Source organism: Saimiri boliviensis, chromosome 1 (genome assembly GCF_048565385.1).
Source record: "Saimiri boliviensis isolate mSaiBol1 chromosome 1, mSaiBol1.pri, whole genome shotgun sequence".
In the NCBI taxonomy this organism is placed as follows: Eukaryota; Metazoa; Chordata; class Mammalia; order Primates; family Cebidae; genus Saimiri; species Saimiri boliviensis.
Genome location: NC_133449.1, coordinates 11,264,092 through 11,284,296, shown reverse-complemented (window position 1 = coordinate 11,284,296; position 20,205 = coordinate 11,264,092). Strand labels below are relative to the sequence as shown.

At 48.7% G+C, this 20,205-nt stretch overlaps 1 protein-coding gene across 11 annotated transcripts in view; it reads right to left on the bottom strand.

Moving 5' to 3' along the window:
* The window catches only part of GREB1 (growth regulating estrogen receptor binding 1), a 163,731-nt gene that overhangs the window by 23,330 nt on the left and 120,196 nt on the right, over positions 1–20,205 (bottom strand). For 9 of the 11 annotated variants that reach the window (XM_039460758.2, XM_039460759.2, XM_039460756.2 and 6 more), the window contains exons 17-22: positions 18,847–18,983; positions 9,432–9,771; positions 7,869–7,984; positions 5,410–5,609; positions 4,004–4,093; positions 714–1,348 (exon numbers count right to left, since the gene is read on the bottom strand). In XM_039460758.2, coding sequence (XP_039316692.2) covers positions 714–1,348; positions 4,004–4,093; positions 5,410–5,609; positions 7,869–7,984; positions 9,432–9,771; positions 18,847–18,983 — 1,518 coding nt within the window. Of the gene's footprint in view, positions 1–713; positions 1,349–4,003; positions 4,094–5,409; positions 5,610–7,868; positions 7,985–9,431; positions 9,772–18,846; positions 18,984–20,205 lie in introns of those variants that run through there. The other 2 variants (XM_039460772.2, XM_074394106.1) reach the window with 2 other exon arrangements.

Sequence of the window (20,205 nt, the reverse complement as noted above, 5' to 3'; positions counted from 1 at the left end):
ATTATTTTTCACCTATTAAACAGACAACGATTTTTAAATGATGCTATCCAATAGTGTGAGGGTATGAAAGAAAGGAGATCCCTTGGTAAGAAACATTTTCTTTCATCCTTTTTAAATCAGAAAAAAAAGTAATATTGTTCATTCTACAAGTTTAAGAAACAAATGGATACTGAACAGCATCCCAACCCCAAAGCCCAGCTCTGTTCCAAAGAGCGGATCCCTGTCCCCAACCATCCTCCTCCCTGCAGGCTCACGCCCAGGAGATTCTGCCATTGAGAGGTGAAATGGACTTTTGTCGTTAGGGAAACACCATGAGTTGAAGTAGAGCTGAGACAGGGAAACAGAGTCACCAGTTCTCCCTTAATGGTCCGCCAAACCCGGCAGAGAACAGAGAGTTTTGTTTCTATTTGTTAGAGCACAAGGAGGCTGAATGAGATGGCGTCGGGATGAGGAACCGGCGTCCGACGCACCCAGAGAGGTCTCCCGTCCGCCCCCCACATCACAAGGAGGAGGAACGGAAGCCACCAGCCCTGAGCGGCAGATGCGTCCTGCCCTCCTCCCCCTGGTCCAGGCCAGGACATCAGAGAAGATTCCAGCAGGGGAAGGGTGAAAAGTGAAGATGTGGAGGTGGTCGTCCCCGGGCCTGCCCTCCGGGTGGGAGTGTGAGGACACCCCGAGGCCAGGGCTGTGCTGGGGCAGCCAGCGACACCCACCTGAGGGGGGCCACTGAGCAGCAGCCTGCGGGGGTGGAAGCCATCCACGCGGCCCTCGGCCCGGTTGCCGTAGTCCATGTGGCTGGGCCGGGGCACCGTCCACTGCCGGTAGTAGAGGGACTGCTCGGTGGCTGTCATGGTCTTGCTGAGCAGCGGGCGGAAGGAGCTGGCCCACATGACCGAGGGGGAGGGCAGGAGGGAGGCGGCCTTGGGCAGGCCGCTGCTGTCGGTGGACACAACCATGTCATACACAAGCTTGGGCAAGAAGACGATGGGCGGCTGGCGGCAGGCCTTGGTCAGGGAGCACTGGGAGGCCTGCAGGACCAATGTGCTGGCGGCAGGCGCCGCGGGCGAGGAGGACGAGCCCGAGGAGGAGGACGACAGCTGGGAGCACGGTGAGGTGACGGACACCTGGACGCTCCTCTGGCCGGTCCTGAGGCTGCAGGCGGGCTGGGGGGTCAGCCCAGGACTGTGCCTGCTGATGGCCAACGGTGGCCCCTGACTGGCCCGGGGCCTCTGTTTCTCACCAGGGGCTCTGCCCTCCTCCGAGGGGCTGCAGGGCTGGGGCGACCTGGCATGCTCTCCCTGGGGGAGCCCCGTGGGCTGGGCCAAGGACTCACTGCCCAGCGCTGAGCCTGAGGAGAGACGAACCTACTCAGGGATGTCCCAGGAGTGACCTGTCCCAGGAACAACCCATCCCCAGAGTGACCCATCTCAGGAGTGATCCATCCCAGGAGTGACCCATCCCAGGAGTGACCTGTCTCAGGAGTGACCTGTCCCAGGAGTGACCTGTCTCAGGAGTGACCTGTCCCAGGAGTGACTTGTCCGAGGAGTGACCTGTCCCAGGAGTGACCTAACTCAGGGGTGACCTGTCTGAGGAGTGGCTTGTCCAAGGAGTGACCCATCCCAGGAGTGACCCGTCTCAGGAGTGACCTGTCCCAGGAGTGACTTGTCCGAGGAGTGACCCGTCCCAGGAGTGACCCATCTCAGGAGTGACCTGTCCCAGGAGTGACTTGTCTCAGGGGCAACTCGTCCCAGGATTGACCTGTCCTAGGAGTGACCTATCCCAGGAGTGATTTGTCCCAGGAGTGACCCGTCCCAGGAGTGACCCGTCCCAGGAGCGACCTGTCTCAGGAGTGACCTGTCCAAGGAGTGTCTTGTCTGAGGAGTGACCCATCCCACGAGTGACCCATCCCAGGAGTGACCCATCCCAGAAGTGACCTGTCTCAGGAGTGACCTGTCTCAGGAGTGACCTGTCCAAGGAGTGACTTGTCTGAGGAGTGACCCGTCCCAGGAGTGACCCGTCCCAGGAGCGACCTGTCTCAGGAGTGACCTGTCCCAGGAGTGACCTGTCCCAGGAGTGACTTGTCCCAGAGGCAACTTGTCCCAGGACTGACCTGTCCTAGGAGTGACCTATCCCAGGAGTGATTTGTCCCAGGAGTGACCTGTCCAAGGAGTGACTTGTCTGAGGAGTGACCCATCCCAGGAGTGACCTGTCCAAGGAGTGTCTTGTCTGAGGAGTGACCCGTCCCAGGAGAGACCTGTCTCAGGAGTGACCTGTCCCAGGAGTGACCTGTCTCAGGAGTGACCTGTCCAAGGAGTGACCTGTCTCAAGAGTGACCTGTCCAAGGAGTGACCTGAGGAGTGACCCGTCCCAGGAGTGACCCATCCCAGGAGCGACCTGTCTCAGGAGTGACCCGTTCTAGGAGCGACCTGTCTCAGGAGTGACCTGTCCCAGGAGTGACCCGTCTCAGGAGTGACCTGTCTCAGGAGTGACTTGTCCGAGGAGTGACCCGTCCCACGAGTGACCCGTCTCAGGAGTGACCTGTCCCAGGAGTGACCTGTCTCAGGAGTGACCTGTCCCAGGAGTGACCTGTCCCAGGAGTGACCTGTCTCAGGAGTGACTCGTCCCAGGGGCAACTTGTCCCAGGAGTGACCTGTCCTAGGAGTGATTTGTCCCAGGAACGACCCACCACGGGAGTGACCCATCCCAGGAGTGACCTGTCCCAGAACTTGCCAGGAGCTCCTGTTTCTGCCCCAGGCCCCCAGACCCAGTGGCTGCAGCTCTGGCTTTTCTGACTGAGCTCCAGCCTAAGAGGCAGGGCTTCTTTCAGTCCCAGAGCTCTGGGCTGAGGGTGAAGAGTGCTCAGGGCTGACTTCATCAGGGGCACCCGGGAGGGAGACACCAACCCCCTTGTGCACAGGCGCGTGAGGTGAGGGAAAAAGAAGGGTGGCCCCAGATGCCTCCTGGCCGGTCTCCTGGTGGGCTCTGACCTCTCCACTCCCCAACCACACAGCAGCGACTCTCAGCCACTTCCCCAGCCACGACTAGGCGCCCCCCACCCAACTGGGGCCTGCGGCCACCACGCCCCTCCCTGCACCCAGGCCCTATGTGTCAGGCCCCTGAGCCTCTGGACACTCCCGGCTTCCTCCATTGCAACACCTCCGGCAAGGCCGGCTGAGGGTCAGCTGTTCTCTCAACCCCATGGTGGCCTCACCTACTCTGAAATCTGCCCTCTGCCTTGGGACAAAATTACAGACTTCTTCACATGTGGAACCATAACACATAACACACGTGTGTGAAAAATGACTACAAAATAACACGTCTTTTATGAGAATGATGAGTTAGCCTCCTGTGGCCGGTCTACATCTCATTTATCCTTCAGTGCCAATCCAGATATCAATAGGCCCTCATAATGCTTTCAGTGGGAAGACAGGGGATACTCTTTGATGTTTATGGTCCTGACTGCTCTGGAGGAGACGGGGGAGCCCTCAGGGCAGAGACCGTGTGGATCCCGTGGCGGCACTGCCCATCCACTGAGGCTCTGGCTACAGGGAGAGCTCGTGAGCTTGCGCTGCCTTTGCTGCTCTTCGCCTGGTGAGGTCTCCGTGTCTAACTTCTCTCCACCAGAACACCCTGGGCTCAGCTCCTCTCCCCACACGGTTTTCCCAAAGCAACTGCGGCAGGGAGAACACCCAGGGACCCACCCCTAGCACAGCCAGGACTCTGCCTGAGACCCCAGCCACAGTGAGGGGCAGAGTCCACGGTCTTCCCCTGAGGACAGGGGCAGCGGAACCCTACAGGCTTGCTCAGAGACTTCAAGGTCTCCAATCCCAAGTTCACCAGAACACTTACTCTCTAGAGAGTACAGTGCTTCAAAGATTTCCTTCTTCCCCGTTCTGATGGGAAATAAAGGATCAGCAAAAACCCCTACATATGTTTCTTTTCATCCTCTGAAACCTTAAAAACCAGTCCGCTGGTCTGGTCCTTCCTGCATGGGAAGACTCACCGGATGCCTTGGAGGAGAGGGATGAGGATGCTGAGTCGTGGGAGCGGGACCTCTCCCTTTTCACGGGGCTCCTCTTCTCCGAGGTGGAGCCTGTTTCAAAACACACATGCCGAGAATGCCCTGAAATGGTGACATCCCTGACTTTCACAGTATGTAAAGCGCATTCCCATGCATCCTCTCTCCTCATTCATTCACTCATTCACTCCATCTTCAGGGCCCCACCATGGACAGGGCTCTGAGGAGACAAGATGGGGTGGCTGGGGTGCAGGGAGGCGCTCTGGGTGCTGCGAACACTCCTGCCCATGAGGCACAGCTGCAAGCTGGTGGAGGAGATGCAGAGAGGGGTCAGGAAGCCCAGGGGGGAAGCAGGGCCTCTCCTGGAAGAGGGGGCATCTGGCCCTTGTCCTGAAGGGCCACAGCGCTTTCCAGGTGAAGCACAGAAAGGAAAACTGCAAGCAGCGGGAAGGGTAGCCGTGCTGCACAGAGGCCAGGAGGGCAGAGCACAGCCCGGGCACTGCGAGTTTCATGCAGGCCGGTGCCCAGTGTGGTGGGAGCTGTGGGTATAGAGGAGCAGATGGTGAAACTAAAGAAGGGGGTTTCTGAGACACCAGGGAGCGTGGAGACGTGCAGCAGACACCCACAAGCGGAAGAATTAAATCACGGTCTCTGCTGTGCTTGGAAAAGATGGCTACAGGTGGGCAGGCCTTTCCATCTGCATGTTACAGACGAGCGAGCTGAGGCTAGGAGAGGTCCCACAGTCAAGACAGAGGAGGGAGCCCACAGACCCGGGCTGGGACCCACCCCCACCTCCTTCCACTCCAACACACTCCACAAACGCTCTCTAGTTTTTGTCTGACCGTCTATCTTTCTCATCACATTATCGACTATAGTCAATGCCTTGCAATGTTATCATTTTATGTGTCCGATTAAAAAGATGGCTCCAGATTTGAAGAGTCTGCAAATGAGCCTGTTTTCATAAATCTCAATAACGGACGGCACGCAGTGGAGTTGATTCCCACAGGAAATAAGCAAGCAGATCACACGAGGTCGGAATGCCACCAGTGAGTGGAACAAGAACAACAAGAAATCTTGAACTTCAACTCTAAGAAATCTTAGTTTTTCTTCCTATTAAGAATTCTAGAACCAGGAAGAACCTCTGGGGATTTCCACCTTCTCACACCACCAAAAGAGACGGGGAGAAAATAAGCAAAGTCTGAATTCGATGAGAGCTTTGCCATTCCAGCCCACACTGGAGACCTGGCATCCAGAGCTGCTGTCCAGCAGACAGGTCCCAGGACCCTGCTGTACTGGAGACAGCCGTCTCCATGAGCACAGGCAGCCTCAAAGCTCAGAAGCCAAGAAAGATGTGAAGTCGGGGCACCTAGGCCGAGGGAGCCACCCCTCACCTTCTGTCCCCAGCTCCTCGTCCTCGTTGTCCGTGCTGCTCAGCTTCTCTGCGTCACTCTCCAAGGCCTCGCTCCGAGCCCCCTTCTCCAAGGGAACCTCGTTGCTCACAAAGTAGGCAGCCAGGCCCAGCTCCTGCTCCAAGGCTGTTCTCACCAAACAGGAGGAGTTTATCAACCGCAGGTCACAGTACCTCAAAGACCTAGCAAGACACAGAAAAAGGCGTCTGTTGAGGGCCTTCCACCAACGGGGTGCTGTTCCCATGGCTGCAGGCAGCACTGATCAGGACCACAACCTGCTTTCCCAGTGAGAACCCAAGGACTCGTACATGTGGAAGAGCTAACAGCGTTACAGCAAGCTTGCAGCGACAAACTCAGTATAACCATGAATATTTGGGGGCACCCACTATAGATTTAGCCCTGTGCTGCACTAACTTTTGGGTCAGAAAAACAAGGGGGTTGAACCTGAGCTCTGCTACTTTCTAGCGACAGAAGCTGTGACAAGCTGCTCTGATTTTTTCATCTGGAAGATGGGAATGAGTATTGATAACCATCTAAGTGCACTGTGATAAAGATTAAATGTAAGCAGTGGGCATTTAATCATTCAATCCAAGTGAACACATGCCAGGGTACTAGATGCTAGAAATATGATGGCAATCACAGCAGACACCAAAGGCCAACGGCGTGCTCAGACTCAGCAGCAGAAACACAACCAAAGCAAAGGGCTTAGGGAGGGGTGTGTGAGGGTTCCAGTGGGGCTCTGAAATGAACTGCTCATGTGACCTCAAGCAAATGATCATCCACTGACCCAATCATAAAACAGGATGGACATACTACTGCTGCAAGGAGTAAGCTTTATATGAGAAGTCTATCACGGGCCCGGCATGGTGGCTCACACCTGTAATCCCAGCACTTTGTGAGGCCAAGGTGGGCAGATTACCTGATGTCAGGAGTTTGAGACCAGCCTGGCCAACACGGTGAAACCCCGTCTCTACTAAAAATGCAAAAATTGGCTAGGCGAGGAGGCGCATGTCTGTAATCCCAGCTACTCAGGAGGCTGAGGCAGGAGAATTGCTTACACCAGGGAGTTGGAGGTTGCAGTGAGCCGAGATCGCACCACTGCACTCCAGCCTGGCAGAGCAAGACTGTCTCAACAGAAAAAAAACAACAAAAGTCTATCGTGATGCCTAGAACAAAGAAGGTACTCAGCAAACGCCTGCTAAAATTTCAAATAGATTAATACATTGTCTCAGTCCTTAAGGAGTTGAAGAAGAATTCATCCACATGAAATAGCAACAACCCAGGTCAGATGTTCTGGAGACTCCTTCCTCTGGCCCATGAGTGTGCAGCACGCACAGGGCCATTTGCTAAAGTGTGGGGCGGTCCCAGAGGAAGAAGCCAGACCTTCTTCTGCTGCCTCAGCCTCCCAAATAGCTGGGGCTACAGGCGTGTGCCACCACATCTGGCTAATTTTTGTATATTTAGTAGAGATGAGGTTTCACCATGTTGGCCAGGCTGATCTCGAACTCCTGGCTTCAAGTGTCGGCCAGACTGGTTTAATCTCGGCAAGCCTCAATTTCTTCATCCGTAAAATGGAACTACTGAAATAGTACCTTTCCCCCAGGATTAAGGTGAGAGTAAAATGAAATAAAACATACAAGAAGAATCTAGGACAGTGCCCAGAACGTAACAGGAACTCCATTGATGTTGGCTTTTGCTATCCTGTTACACAAGGACAGGTGTGCAAAGGCCCCGTGGCAGGCAGGCTGCTCTTCTCCATGGTAGGAAGTCTCTAAAAGCCAACCGGTCACTACCAATCCAAGAAACTGCCTTACAGGAGGCCCAGTGACCTGAGTCTCGAGTGTCTGCGTGTCTGTGTGATGGCCTAGAGACCCCCGACCACCAGGGGACACTGAGTGGACGCATGGCTGAGACTTTGCAGGCTGTAATGGCTTCAGAGGGACATGCCCTTTGAGACAGTCCACTCTGTGCTGGAAGAACCAGCTCTTCCCAAGCAGCGTCAGCTGCCCCCTTCCCAGAACGCCTCCTAAGCAGGGAGGGCCCAGGCATTGCGGCGGCCTAGGTGCCAGCGGGAACTGGGCTCCAAGCCCTGAAGAGGACTGTCCCAAGCGGAAGTGCCATCCCCAACGCACGCAGGGCGCCTCATGGGGAGAAACTGAACTCAGGAGACATTAAATCCTGGCTCTAGCTGCCTCCACCACAGAGCCCAGCAACAGCCCTCACCACGAGCCCAAAGAGTGCCTTTCTGAGAATCAGGAAAAGCTGCATGGATCTTAGGTACCTGCTGGGAAAGCCCCAGTGAAGGCCCCACCCACATTACCCGTCAATGCCAGTGGTGCTGCCTCCCGGCGGGGCCCCTACAGCCCAGCCTGACATGCTCCCCTGAGGGGGCCCAGGCAGCCAGCTCCTCAGAGACCCAGGGGCATAACCCCTCTACTCACCTTGGCAAGGACTCCCCGTGCGGGTCCATCCCACTGAAGATCAGGATGCAAGGCAGACCCTCCAGCTCCAAGTAGGTCTGGGGTCTCCACTCCACATCCTCGATGTTCTGCCACATCTGCAAACAACGAAAAAGAAATAAAGCCACAGACACCTCCCTTCCCAACCAGCCCAGCTCAGGGGAACACTGATGGCCTCCCACCAATTCAAAGTCCTGAACTACATCCTCTGATCAAAAGGAAATTGATTTAGACTGGAAATAAGCACACCATCGCTTGGCCACTGTATTTTCAGTTGTCTAGAACATGTAGACTAGCCGCCCAGAACACGTTCAAGACGCCTGTCGGCCGACGAGCTCCATGAAAGAAAGTCTATGTTGTCAGCGGCTGTTCATATCTATTTTTAATCTGAGACAGAGTCTCACTCAGTCGTCTAGGCTGGAGTGCAGTGGTGCGATCTCAGCTCGCTGCAATCTCTGCCTCCCAGGTTCAAGCAATTCTCCTGCCTCAGCCTCCTGAGTTGCTGGGATTACAGGCGTGTGCCACTGCATCTAGCTAATTTTTGTATTTTTAATAGAGACGGGGGTTTCACTATGTTGGCCAGGCTGGTCTTGAACTCCTGGCCTCGTGATTTGCCCACCTCGGTCTCCCAAAGTGCTGCGATTACAGGTGTGAGCCACCGCACCCGGCCAGCGGTCCCTTACGTCCGCCCCGTGCTCTCTCCTGATGGTGTCCTCCCTTTCATTGTTGTTTTCCACTCCTGTGTTCTTTCCCCAGCCCTCTTGCGTTTGCTGCCACCTGCAGGTTGAGCGAGAACCTACTGTGGGCCAGGTGCTGTGCTAGGCTTTGGGGGCTGAGTTCTGTGGGGATGGCCCTTGCCCCCCACCGTCTGGGGGAGGGGCCGGATGACAAGCAGGGGGCATGGCACTGCCCTGTGTGTGGTGGAGGGGGAGGGCATCTTCCTGAAAGAGGAAAGACGCCAAGCTGAGTGCCGCAGGAAATAAGCAGGGCAGCTCACACCTGGAACCCGGCACTTCACGGGCTAAGGCAGGAGGATCGTTTGAACTCAGGAGTTTGGATCAGCCTGGGCAACATATTGAGACCTTGTCTCTCCTAAAAATTTTAAAAATTAGCCAAGTGTGGTAGCACACGCCTGTGGTTCCAGCTACCCAGGAGCCTGAGGTGGGAGGATCCCTGGAGCCCAGGACGTCTAGGCTGCAGTGAGCTGTGATCAGGCCACCACACTCCAGCCTGGGCCACAGAGTGAGACCCCGTCTCAAAGGGGGAAAATAAAGAAGCATCAGCTAAACAAAGAAGAGGGGAAATGGATGCTCAGGAAAAAGAAAGCAGGCTGCTGCCCAGAGGTCTGAAGTCGTAAGGCAGTGCTGCAGGGGTGCCGGGGTGCTGCCGGGGAGGAAGGCAGGGAAGCACAGTGAGGAGGCTGGGGGCGGCTGGGTCTAGGGAACCCATGCTGGCCATGCTGGTGGGGGGGGTTGTTGCCACTCCCTGCCTCTGATTTCCCAGGTACCCCCAACCCCTCTACCCATCCCTGTGCACAGCATCTACCCTGAGCTGCTTCACAAAGTGCTTCCCCACGGTGACGCCCGAGCTGGGGCTGCCCAGGATGATCTCGAAATGCTCCTCCAGCGCCAGCCGGGCCCGCACGTGGGCCAGCCGCTCATAGGCCACGGCCGCCAGGGGCGAACAGGGCACCCGCAGCAGGACCATGAGCCCGTGGCCACAGGGGCACTGCTTCGGGGAGTTGAGGAGGTTCTGCGTGATCTCCAGCGTCTCCACCGATGTGTAGTTCTTCATCTGCGGGAGGCCGCTCACGGCCATCAGGGCGGCCGCGTAGTGCTGCACAAGAACAAAGGTCCTGATCACCGCGCTGTGCAGGCGGGGGAACCTGCAAGGAACACAGAGAGACCATGCCCGTGACGGCCGCACCCACCGGCCTGCTGCTGCCAAGTCACCCGAGACATCCATCACTCTGGCACAGGCAGCTCCCACACTATGCACAGTTGTGTGGCCTCTAGAAGCCTCAGGTTGTGGGAACCTGAATGAGAAGCCTTCTTTATTTTTGTTTTCCTGCTGGAGAAAACAAAGGATGATACAATCCTTTGTTTTCTCCAGCAGGAAAACAAAAATATAGGTTTGTTGTTGTTATTGTTTTTATGTTTTTCAGCATTTGGCACTTATATCTGTCCAATGAATGAGCAGAGCAGATGAATGAATGATATAAATGTCTATTTTGTCTCTGTCAGTACAGTGTGTAGTTCTCTGAGGAGGTGGCTAATTTGCCCCAAGTTCCTACAAGAAACAGGAGAACCACCAGCAATCAATACGGAAATGCAGCTCCCAGAGGCCCTGGTTCTAAAGGTACATCGCTGTGTTCACATCAATCACAGTGAATCATTAGAGATACAACTAAACGTATTTTAATTTGACAGATGAATTACAAATCAGAACTTATCCAGCCAAATCAAGAATCTCAGTTTTTGCTTCAGAAACTGTGGTTACTGTCTATGTCCCTACACAAAGGTGGTGGCTGCTCCTGCGACCACCTGCTCTCCCAGAGTGGCTCTGACTGGTTAGAGTCAAACAGACCCCAGGGCACCAGAGAAAAATTCAGGCCCCTGCAGATGACGGTGCTTCTCAAAAGGCATCAATAAATTCGTATCCGGTTTATGCACAATGTTCTTCTGGGTTTACTGAGCTGGAATGAGTCTCCCTGACTCTAGCTTTTTGAAGCAAAGGTAAGGTAGTTTCTCGACCCACAAAAGTGGGTTCCATACCACGGCCATGCCACCCTGTGAGTTCTATCAGGGCAGCCAGCTCGCCTTCCTGCAGCACCTCTGACAGCATTTCTGACATCGTGATGACATCCCTGCCCCTTCTTCCTGGCCATCCTCCTCCTTTTCTTCATGATTCCTTCAGCACTACATCCACTTTGCAGGTCACATAAGCTGGAAGCTGGCCTGGCAAGCTTGCATTACCAATGCTGTCTCGGGAAGGAATAACTGGTTCACAGACTCTGGCATGAAGGGGACTCAGCAGCCCAGGGATTGCTCTACTTATCCCTGGTGCAACAGTCAAATAATGCCCAGGAAACGGATCACCTGAGGTCAGGAGTTCGCAGCCACACTGGCCAATGTGACAAAACCCTGCCTCTACTAAAAATACAAAAATTAGCCAGGTGTGGTGGCACACACCTGTAATCCCAGCTACTTGGGAGGTGAGGCAGGGGAATCATTTGAACCCAGGAGGCAGAGGTTGCAGCAAGCCGAGGTCACACCACTCTACTACAGCCTGGGCAACAGAGCGAGACTGCATCTCAAACAAAATAAATAATAAATAATGCCTAGGAGGAAAGAAGGAAAGTGCAGTATGGAAAATGGCCTCTGCTCGGAGGACAGAGACTTCTGCTTCTGGCAAGATGGAGCAGAAGGGATCAGATTTATCCTCCCATCTGAAACGACTGAAAAACTGGAAACATAAATGAAACAACTGCATTTCAATACATCGGCCCTTAGGTAGTGAAAGACAGTGATTCTAATGATGTGAAACAAATTAAGTGAGCCCCCCAGCTTCTGCCTACAGTTTCTGGGGTGCACTCAGGAAGAGGGAAGCCAGGCAAAGCTCAGTGTTCTCCCTGAGTTGAGGGAAAGTATCGGATTCCAGGAAAACCAAGGCGTCTAGAGATCACAGGGCAAAGTACCAAAGAGGAGAGATCTGCAGAGGTCCCCCTAAAGTCTTCAGCTGATATAATCAGTGCACAAATGTAAGGAAACGACCCACAGCCAAAACAAGAAACCTTTGGTTGCAAAAGAATTAAAAGGAACAATGTCTCGAGCTCATGTAGGGCTGGGAATAGTTCCTGTTTCAACACCCAATATGGAACACCTTGGAATCACGAAACACTGTAGAGAACTTACTCAAAGAATTTTGTCTCAGTAATGGGCAAAGTTAGTGCTACATTAAATCTGGTCCTCCCTAACAAAGTCTAAAAGCAAGACCTAGAAGGATTCAACTGTGTCCAAGTAACTTAGCTGTATCCCAGAAAAAAACTCAGTATTTATAGACATACAAATATATCTAGGGCCCAAGAAGGCAAAATTCACAATGTCTGGCATCCTCTCAAAAATTACCAGACATGTAAATAAGCAGGTAAGTATGATCCATAATAAAGAGGGGGGAAAAACAATCAATCAATATAAACTGATCCAGGAATGACACAGATGACAGAATTCATAGGATGGCAAAATTAAAACAATTATTATAACTATATTCTGTAGGTTTAAAAATCTAGAGGAAAGACTGAACTTGTTGAGTAGAGATATAAAAAAAACACAAATCAAATTCTAGAGATGAAATCTTCAATGTCATAGACAGAAAATAAACTAGACCCTGAATTCTCATGGGAGCTATGATCTTTGTATGTGACCTTGCCCTGCCAGCCACAACAGACCTGTTCAGGTATGGAAACCCACCTCAGACTGAGCCAGTCTTCTCTTGGGATTTTTCAAAGTATAAGAAAGAATAAGTCCACCTCTGGAAGCTAGAGATTGTGAGACTCGGCATGAAGCAGTGGTAATGTTTCGGTGCACAAGGAAGCCACTGTGCACTGAGATACAACAAAGCCATCATACCAAAGACAACATGGTCTTGACAGGGTTTGAATACTTAAATTGTTCGGTATCTCTGCTGTTCTATGGGTATTTATTCAACCTTTCCTATTATTTTATGAGTCAATACATCCCTCTTTTTTTCTTAAAAGAGTTCAAGTTGAGTTTCTGTTACTTGCAACAAAGAGTCCTGGTTAATAAACACAGTAACTGTGTATCATCAGTGTGTATCTACATCAATGCATGTGACACCTGAAATTGTCTTCTCTTAGGAATCTTGTCATAAAACTGTGCTTTTGTAAAATATATATATATATAATGAAATTGGCAGCATATTAGATAATGTAGAAAATAAGATTAATAAACTTGAAAACACAAAATAGAAACTAAAATGCCCCAGCACTTAAGTATGTCAAGGCAGGAGAATCACTTGAGGCAAGGAATTCAAGACCAGCCTTGGCAATAGCACAAGAAAAACTTTTAAAAATTGGCCAGGCATGGTGGCATGCACCTGCAGTCCCAGCTATTTGGGAAGCTGAGATGGGGAGATGGCTTGAGCCCAGGAGTTTGAGGTTACAATGAGCTATGATTATGCCACTGCACTTTAGCCTGGGCAACAGCCCTAGAAAGATTCAGTCTCTAAAAGTAGTAACAGGCCAGGTGTAGTGGCTTAAGCCTATAACCCCAGCACTTTGGGAGGCTGAGACAGGCAGATCCCAAGGTCAAGAGATTGAGGCCATCCTGGCCAACACGGTGAAACCCTAACTCTACTAAATACACAAAAGTTAGCTGGGCGTGGTGGCGCATGCCTGTAATCCCAACTACTCAGGAGGCTGAGGCAGGAGAATCACTTGAACTTGGGAGGTGGAGGTTGCGGTGAGCCGAGTTTGTGCTACTGCACTCCAGCCTAGTGACAGAGCAAGATTCCATCTCAAAATAATAATAATAATAAAGAAGCTAAAATCAAACAGAGGGAAAATAATAAATAATCAGGGAGCTATGGAATAACTTCAAGAAGCCTAAGATGTGTGTAACTGGATAACTTTAAAGGGGGAGAGAGTGGAAAGCATAAAAAATATTGGAAGAACTATGGCTAAAATATTTTCATATCTGGTGAAAATTAAATTAATTCCAGCATAAGAAACATGATGAAAACTACAAGGTATATCTACACAAATTGCTTAAAATTCAATAAACTTTTAAAAAGTTAAATGCAACCAGTAAGGTGGTCAAGGAGACATTATATAGAAAGATACAAAGGTGTGGACAGCAGATTTCTTGTTTGAAACAATGCAATTCAGAAGACAGTGAAACAAAATCTTTAATGTACTCAAAGGGGAAAAAATGTCAACCTACGATTTTATATCTAGGGAAAATATCTTTTAAAAATGAGGTAAAATAAAGACTTTTTTAGATACACAAAAGCTGAAAAATTTCATCGTCAATAAGAAATGTGAAAGAAAGTCCTTCACATATAAGGAAAATGATACCAGATGGAAATCTGGATTATGCAATGTAATGAAGAGTGCTGGAAACAGTAACTACATGGGTAAATATAAAAGGTGTTTTATGTTATTTAAATAGCTTTATAAGACGATTGACTGTCTAAAGCAAAATTACCGTGGAGTTTTTTTGCTCCAGAGAAGTAAAATGCACGACAACAAAAATACAAAGTCTAGGCAGGGAAAAATGAAAGTATACTATTATGAAATTTTGTACATAAAGTGGTATATCATTTGAAAGTAGACTGTGATAAGTTAAAAATATATACTATAAAGCAACCACTAAAAATCACAACAAAGAGGTATAGCTGAGAGAAAGATGCACAAAGAGAAAGGGCGAGAAAGAGAGCATTAAATAAACAGATGAGACAAACTACAGGATGGCAGATTTAAACCCAGCTGCATCAATAACCACGTTAAATGTAAATGGTCTAAATATTCAATTAAAAGGCATGGATTGTCACATTTCATAAAAAAGCAAGTCTCAGCTATAAGCTGCCTACAGGAAACCAAATTTAAACAAAAACAAAGAGAAACATGCTCAAGGTAAAAGGGTAAAAAATTATAACCTATAGTAACACTAGTCAAAAGATAACTAGAATAACTATATTAATATCAGAAGAATAGATTATAGCACTACAAATAATATTCTTTGGGCCACTTGAAAATAATAAAGGAGTCAATTTATCAAGAGACCAAAGATGATACACAAATGGCAGATAAACATAGGAAAAGATGTTCAACATCATTAGTCATTGGAGAAATTAAAATCATAAGCTACCGCTTCATACCTATTAAAATGAATAAAATTAGATATACTGACCATCAGGTGCTGACAAAGATGTAGAGCAACTGAAATTCTGATGGGAATGTAAAATGAACTACAGTTGACCCTTGAATATCACAGGTTTGAACTTCAAGGGTCCACTTTTATGTGGCTTTTTAACCAAATGTAAATTAAAAGTACAGTATTTTCTAGATGTCCACTTATATGTGGATTTTTTAACCAAATGCAAATCAAAAGTACAGTATTTTCTAGATGTGAACTCCATGTACATGGAAAGCTGACTTTTGCTTACATGTGGATTCCAGAGGACTAACCGTGGGGCTTGAGTATTCATGGATTTTTGTATGGCAGGGACAGTTCTGGAATTAACCCCCCATGTATACCAAGAGACAGCTACACTTTGGAAAATAATTTGGCAGCTTGTTAACAAGTTAAACACACACCTGTGAAATAACCCAGCCACTTCACAACCAGGTGCTTACCCACGAAAAGTTAAAGTATATGTCTAATCAAAGCTTTGTACATGAATGTTCGTAGCAGCTATATCTGTAATAGCCAAAACGGAAAAACAACCTAAATGCCTCTTAACCAGTAAACAAACTAGTATGACCATAATATTCTATTCTAGAATACCAAGAGCAAAAAAGAACAAACTATTGATACATAAAAGAACACAGAGGAATTTCAACATAATTATACATAGTGAAAGAAGTCAGGCCAAAAACAGAGTGCAGATTGTAGAATTCCATTTATATAAAACTCTAGAGAATGCAAACCACTCTGCAGTGAGAAAAGAACCGGAGGAAGGAATCACAAAGTGGCAGGAGGAAACTTTTTTTCATGATTTTGTGGTGACCATTTTACCAGTCTATATGTGTATCAACATGTAAATTGAATACTTTATGTATGGTCTACTGGCTGTCAGTTAATTCCCCAGTAAAGCTGCTGTGGAAAAAAAGAAAAAAAAAATGATGACAAGCATTGTAAGCAGGAACTAGTGCCCAGCTCCAGACGGCACCCCTTAGGTCAGACACATCAATGTACCCCAGCTGTGGCTCAGCAGAGAACTATGCTCACCCCTAGGCCTCTGTGGTAGGTCCTAAAGGAAATAAGTTCCATAGACAATATATTAGAAGAAAAATTGGAGTTGCCAAAGGTCTAGACCTTCTGTTTTTAAGTCACAGTAGGTTTGTGTCCAATTGGCAGTCCTACAAGCAGTTTTCCCAGCTGTGTGCTGGTGTTTATGACACACGGAGCACTAACAGTCTGGCCACACACATGGTGGCAAGCGGCAGTAACCCCATGTTCTAACCTTTAACTCCTGTGCAAATTACAAGTTTCAAGAGAGTTTTCCAGACAAATGATCCTAGCAAAGGCAGTGTGGTATGGTGGGAAGACATCAAACCTGTTTATAGTCCATGTTGCCACCAACAGGCTGCATGAACTCAGGCAAAACTCTCACAATCTGGGCTTCGGTTCCCACAGTTATAAAATGAGGTGGTCGGGCCAAATAATTTCTAGAAGTTCCTATGATTTCCCCATACTTCAACATTCCAGGGTTTGATACTGTCTTCTCACCCAGTGAGATATGAGATTTAATCTCTATGTAATACCTCTAGTTTAACAGAGGGGGAGAGCGAAGGGAGGATGATGATGGTGAACAGTGGTGGAGGTGGTGGTGGTAACAGCCAACAGGAGCATGTAACGTTTGCCAGGCCCTATTTCCAACGCTTTACGTGTATGAATCCATGTAATCCTTGTAGTATCTCTATGATGTAGGTGTTATCATCCCCAAAGAAAATCAAGAAACTTTCTCCAAGTCTCACAGCTGGTTAATGGCAGATTCAGGATTCAAACCCAGGAAGGATGATTTTGGAGCCTGGGCTCCCAGCATGCAAGTGTTACGGAATGTGCATACATACATTATCTCATGAAACTGTAAGAAGCCACTAGGAAGGTGGATTTGTTCTACAGGTGAGGGTACAGAAGTTGAGACAGGTAGATGATTCACCAAGGTTAAACTAACAGAGGGTAAACCAAGATATACTGGCATGGTGGGCACAGCCTACCCTTTACTAGCTGTGAGACTTTGGTCACTATGGCTTGGTGGCTGCATGGTTTTGGAGCCAAGCAAGAAGGGTTGGGGTCCAGTTTCACCATAACCCCCCCATGTGACCTTGGATAAGCGGCCTAACTTCTCTAAGTCTCTGTTTCTTCATCTGCAAAAGGAGGACAACAGTATTTCCTATCTCACTGTGTCACTGTGAGGATTATTTCAGATAACGGAGTACCGAGCCCAGTGTCTGCAACATACTAAACACACCACCTGTGTTCACTGCCTGAGGAGTGGCAGAGGAAGGGCAAAGGCTGGTTTTCTTGCCTCAATGTGAAATCTTGGAGGGCTTTTTCATGCAGCAAGTTGATGAGAGCTCAGCTGTCGATCCATGAGTTGGAGAACTAACCTGATCCATTTCTATCAGTGTCACAGGACTGAACAGTATCTAAGAGATTTAGTTTCTCCAAGAGCGTTCTGGGAAAATCTAATCCCAGCTACTGGACACATCTCTAGCCTTCTGGAGAATTATAGCATGTATGGATGTGTTGAAGGCTCCAAGAACTCTCATGGAAAAGAAATCCTTTTCTTAAGTGTTTCTCAGACACATCTGGCCATGGAGCCCCTTTACACTTAGCAACTGTGAGCATCCAGCCAAAGCAGTACACCTTGGAACACATAGCTTGAGAAGGATATGTCTACTTTCATCCCTTTGTCTGCAAATGAGAAGAATGAGGTTCAATAAGGGGAGCAAGCAGAGGCCAGCTCATGCTGACAGTCAGTGGCATTTTGTTCAATGGCATTTTTGCTTTGCATTAGATCATCTATAAAACGTGGCCTGTTTTATAGATGATCTTAAAATCACTTAGCCTGTCTGAGCCCCGGTTTCATCTATAAAATGAGGTCTGTTGCGACACGGTTGAAAGGGCTGGCTGTGCAGTCAGATTGACTCTGGGTTCTCACCCAATTCGGTCACTTGCTAGACATGTGGCCTGAGAAAGCTATGGGGCCTCTCCAAGCCTCAGTTTCTTCATTTGTAAAATATGGATAATAGGCCAGGAGTGGTGGCTCACACCTGTAATACCAGCACTTTGGCAGGCTGAGGTGGGCAGATCACAAGGTCAGGAGATCGAGAACCATCCTGGCTAACACAGTGAAATCCCACCTTTACTAAAAATACAAAAAATTAGCAGGCTATGGTGGTATGTGCTTGTAGTCCCAGCTACAGGAGAGACAGGAGAATCGACTGAACCAGGAGGTGGAGGTTGCAGGGAGCCAAGATTGCACCACTGCACTCCAGCCTGGGCAACACAGCGTGACTCCGTCTCAAGACAAAAGTAGCTGGGTGTAATGCTGTGCTCCTATGGTCCCAGTTACTTGGGAAGTTGAGGCAAGAGAATTGCTTGAACCTGGGAGGCAGGGGTTGCAGTGAGCTGAGATCACGCCACTGCAATACAGCCTGGGCCACAGAGTGAGACTCCATCTCAAAAAATAAAAATAAAAATAAAAAATAAAAAAAATTAAAAAAAGAAAAAAAAAGAAAAAAAAATATGGATAATAGTAGCAAGAGGCTCAGAACGGCAGTGAGGATCAAATCAGGTACTGAAAGTAAAGTTCATGAAAGAGTGAATGGCACAAAATAAACATTCAATAAATGATACGCATCAGAAACCAAAACGAAGCCAACTGTGATCATCACCGCAGTTTCTCTCAAAGCTTTTGTTACCTTCCTCCCATTTTCCCACCCTCCCTTGGCTCAAAAATGTGATTCCACATTCCAGCATATTTTTTGCTCATTGTCATCTCTAAAATTTTCTAGAGCAACAGCATGCCGAAGGTATCACTGACCCAAAGGGATTCAAATATTTCTTCCAAATAAGGGGAAGAAAAAAGACAGGGTACATTTAATGGAGAAACCGAGTTACCCTTCCTGGAATTCCCTGGCTGGCTAAACACACCTCACTTGCCTTTAAGCTACTGAGCACTTCTAGCAACTTAGAAGAGAGACAAATACCTTTTTCCTAATGCAGTGACCATGGCCTCAAAGGAGCTATCATATCTGAGCAACGGAAGGCTGTGTCCAGAAACGGTGGATTCAATAAACTCGGACAGCCCAAAGTACTTCTTATTTTCATGATATAACTCCACTCCCTAAAAGAGAGAAAAGCATTGATCACTCAAACACTGCATTTGCAGGGATTCATCTAAATCATGCCTACTGTGCAGTCCCTTGGATGGCATTTTATAAACTTCTTCCATCTGCAGAACCAGAGCAAAGAATGCCCCATACTTTAAAGATGGTGTATTCCCATCACTCAGGTGTTTTCCCTTCATTTGATCCCAATGTCTTTACCAAGAATAAAATCAGCCTTACCTTTTTAACATACAAATTTCTTTGTTAAAACTGCTTCTTTCTATAATCTTAAACTGGTTTGAGGAATAGGAAAATCAACTATCGTGCATTCAGTTGCTACTAAAAATCGATAGACAAAGAAAACGTTTATCTAGCCAATTTTACTCACACACACATCAAATTCCAAAGTTGAGGGAGTTTGTTGAAAATATAAAGGCATGAAAATTCTACCCCCAAATGCACAGTGGTTAAGGGCCGAGCCATGGAGCCAGTGGCCTGGGTCACGTCCCACCTCCATGACTTTCTAGCTGCCTGGCCTGAGGCAAGTGGCCAACTCTCTGGGTCTCATGTTCCCCATCCGTAGATGATAACTCATCCTAGCACCTGCCTCCAGCATGAGTTCACAGCAGGAAGCACTTTGGGCAGGGCCTCCCTGGCTCAAGGTAAGTGCCTTACGAGCAATGGCTATCGCCACCACGAATTCTCAGTCCACAGGACGGAAGCCAGGTTTTTTTTTTTTTTAAGTTTTTCAGAGGACTGAGAGGCACACCAAATAAGTCTCATCTTCTACATTTACTTATTCCTGTGTAACTAACTACAAACCTCCTGGAATTCTCAAATTACGAGACTTTGGTCAGTACGGCTTGGTGGCTACGTGGTTTTGGCGCCAAGCCAGCAGGGTTGGGGTCCAGTTTCACTATAAACCCCCCGTGTGACCTTGGACAAGTGGCCTAACTTCTCTAAGTCTCAGCTTCTTCATCTGAAAAAGGGGGACAACAGTGTTTCCTATTTCATTGGGTCACTGTGAGGATTATTTTAGGTAACAAATAATTATTACTGAGCCCAGGATTGTTTCGGTCTTCTATTCTGATGAGAAAATGCCAGGTGATAAGCTAAAAACTCACTGAGTTTTGAGGGTATGTGTTTCGTTTGAGGAAGGAGATTCTGCATCTCACTACGTAAGGAGGCAGGGATGGGGAAAACAGGAACCTTCCTAGGGCTTCCAGAGACACTGAGTTG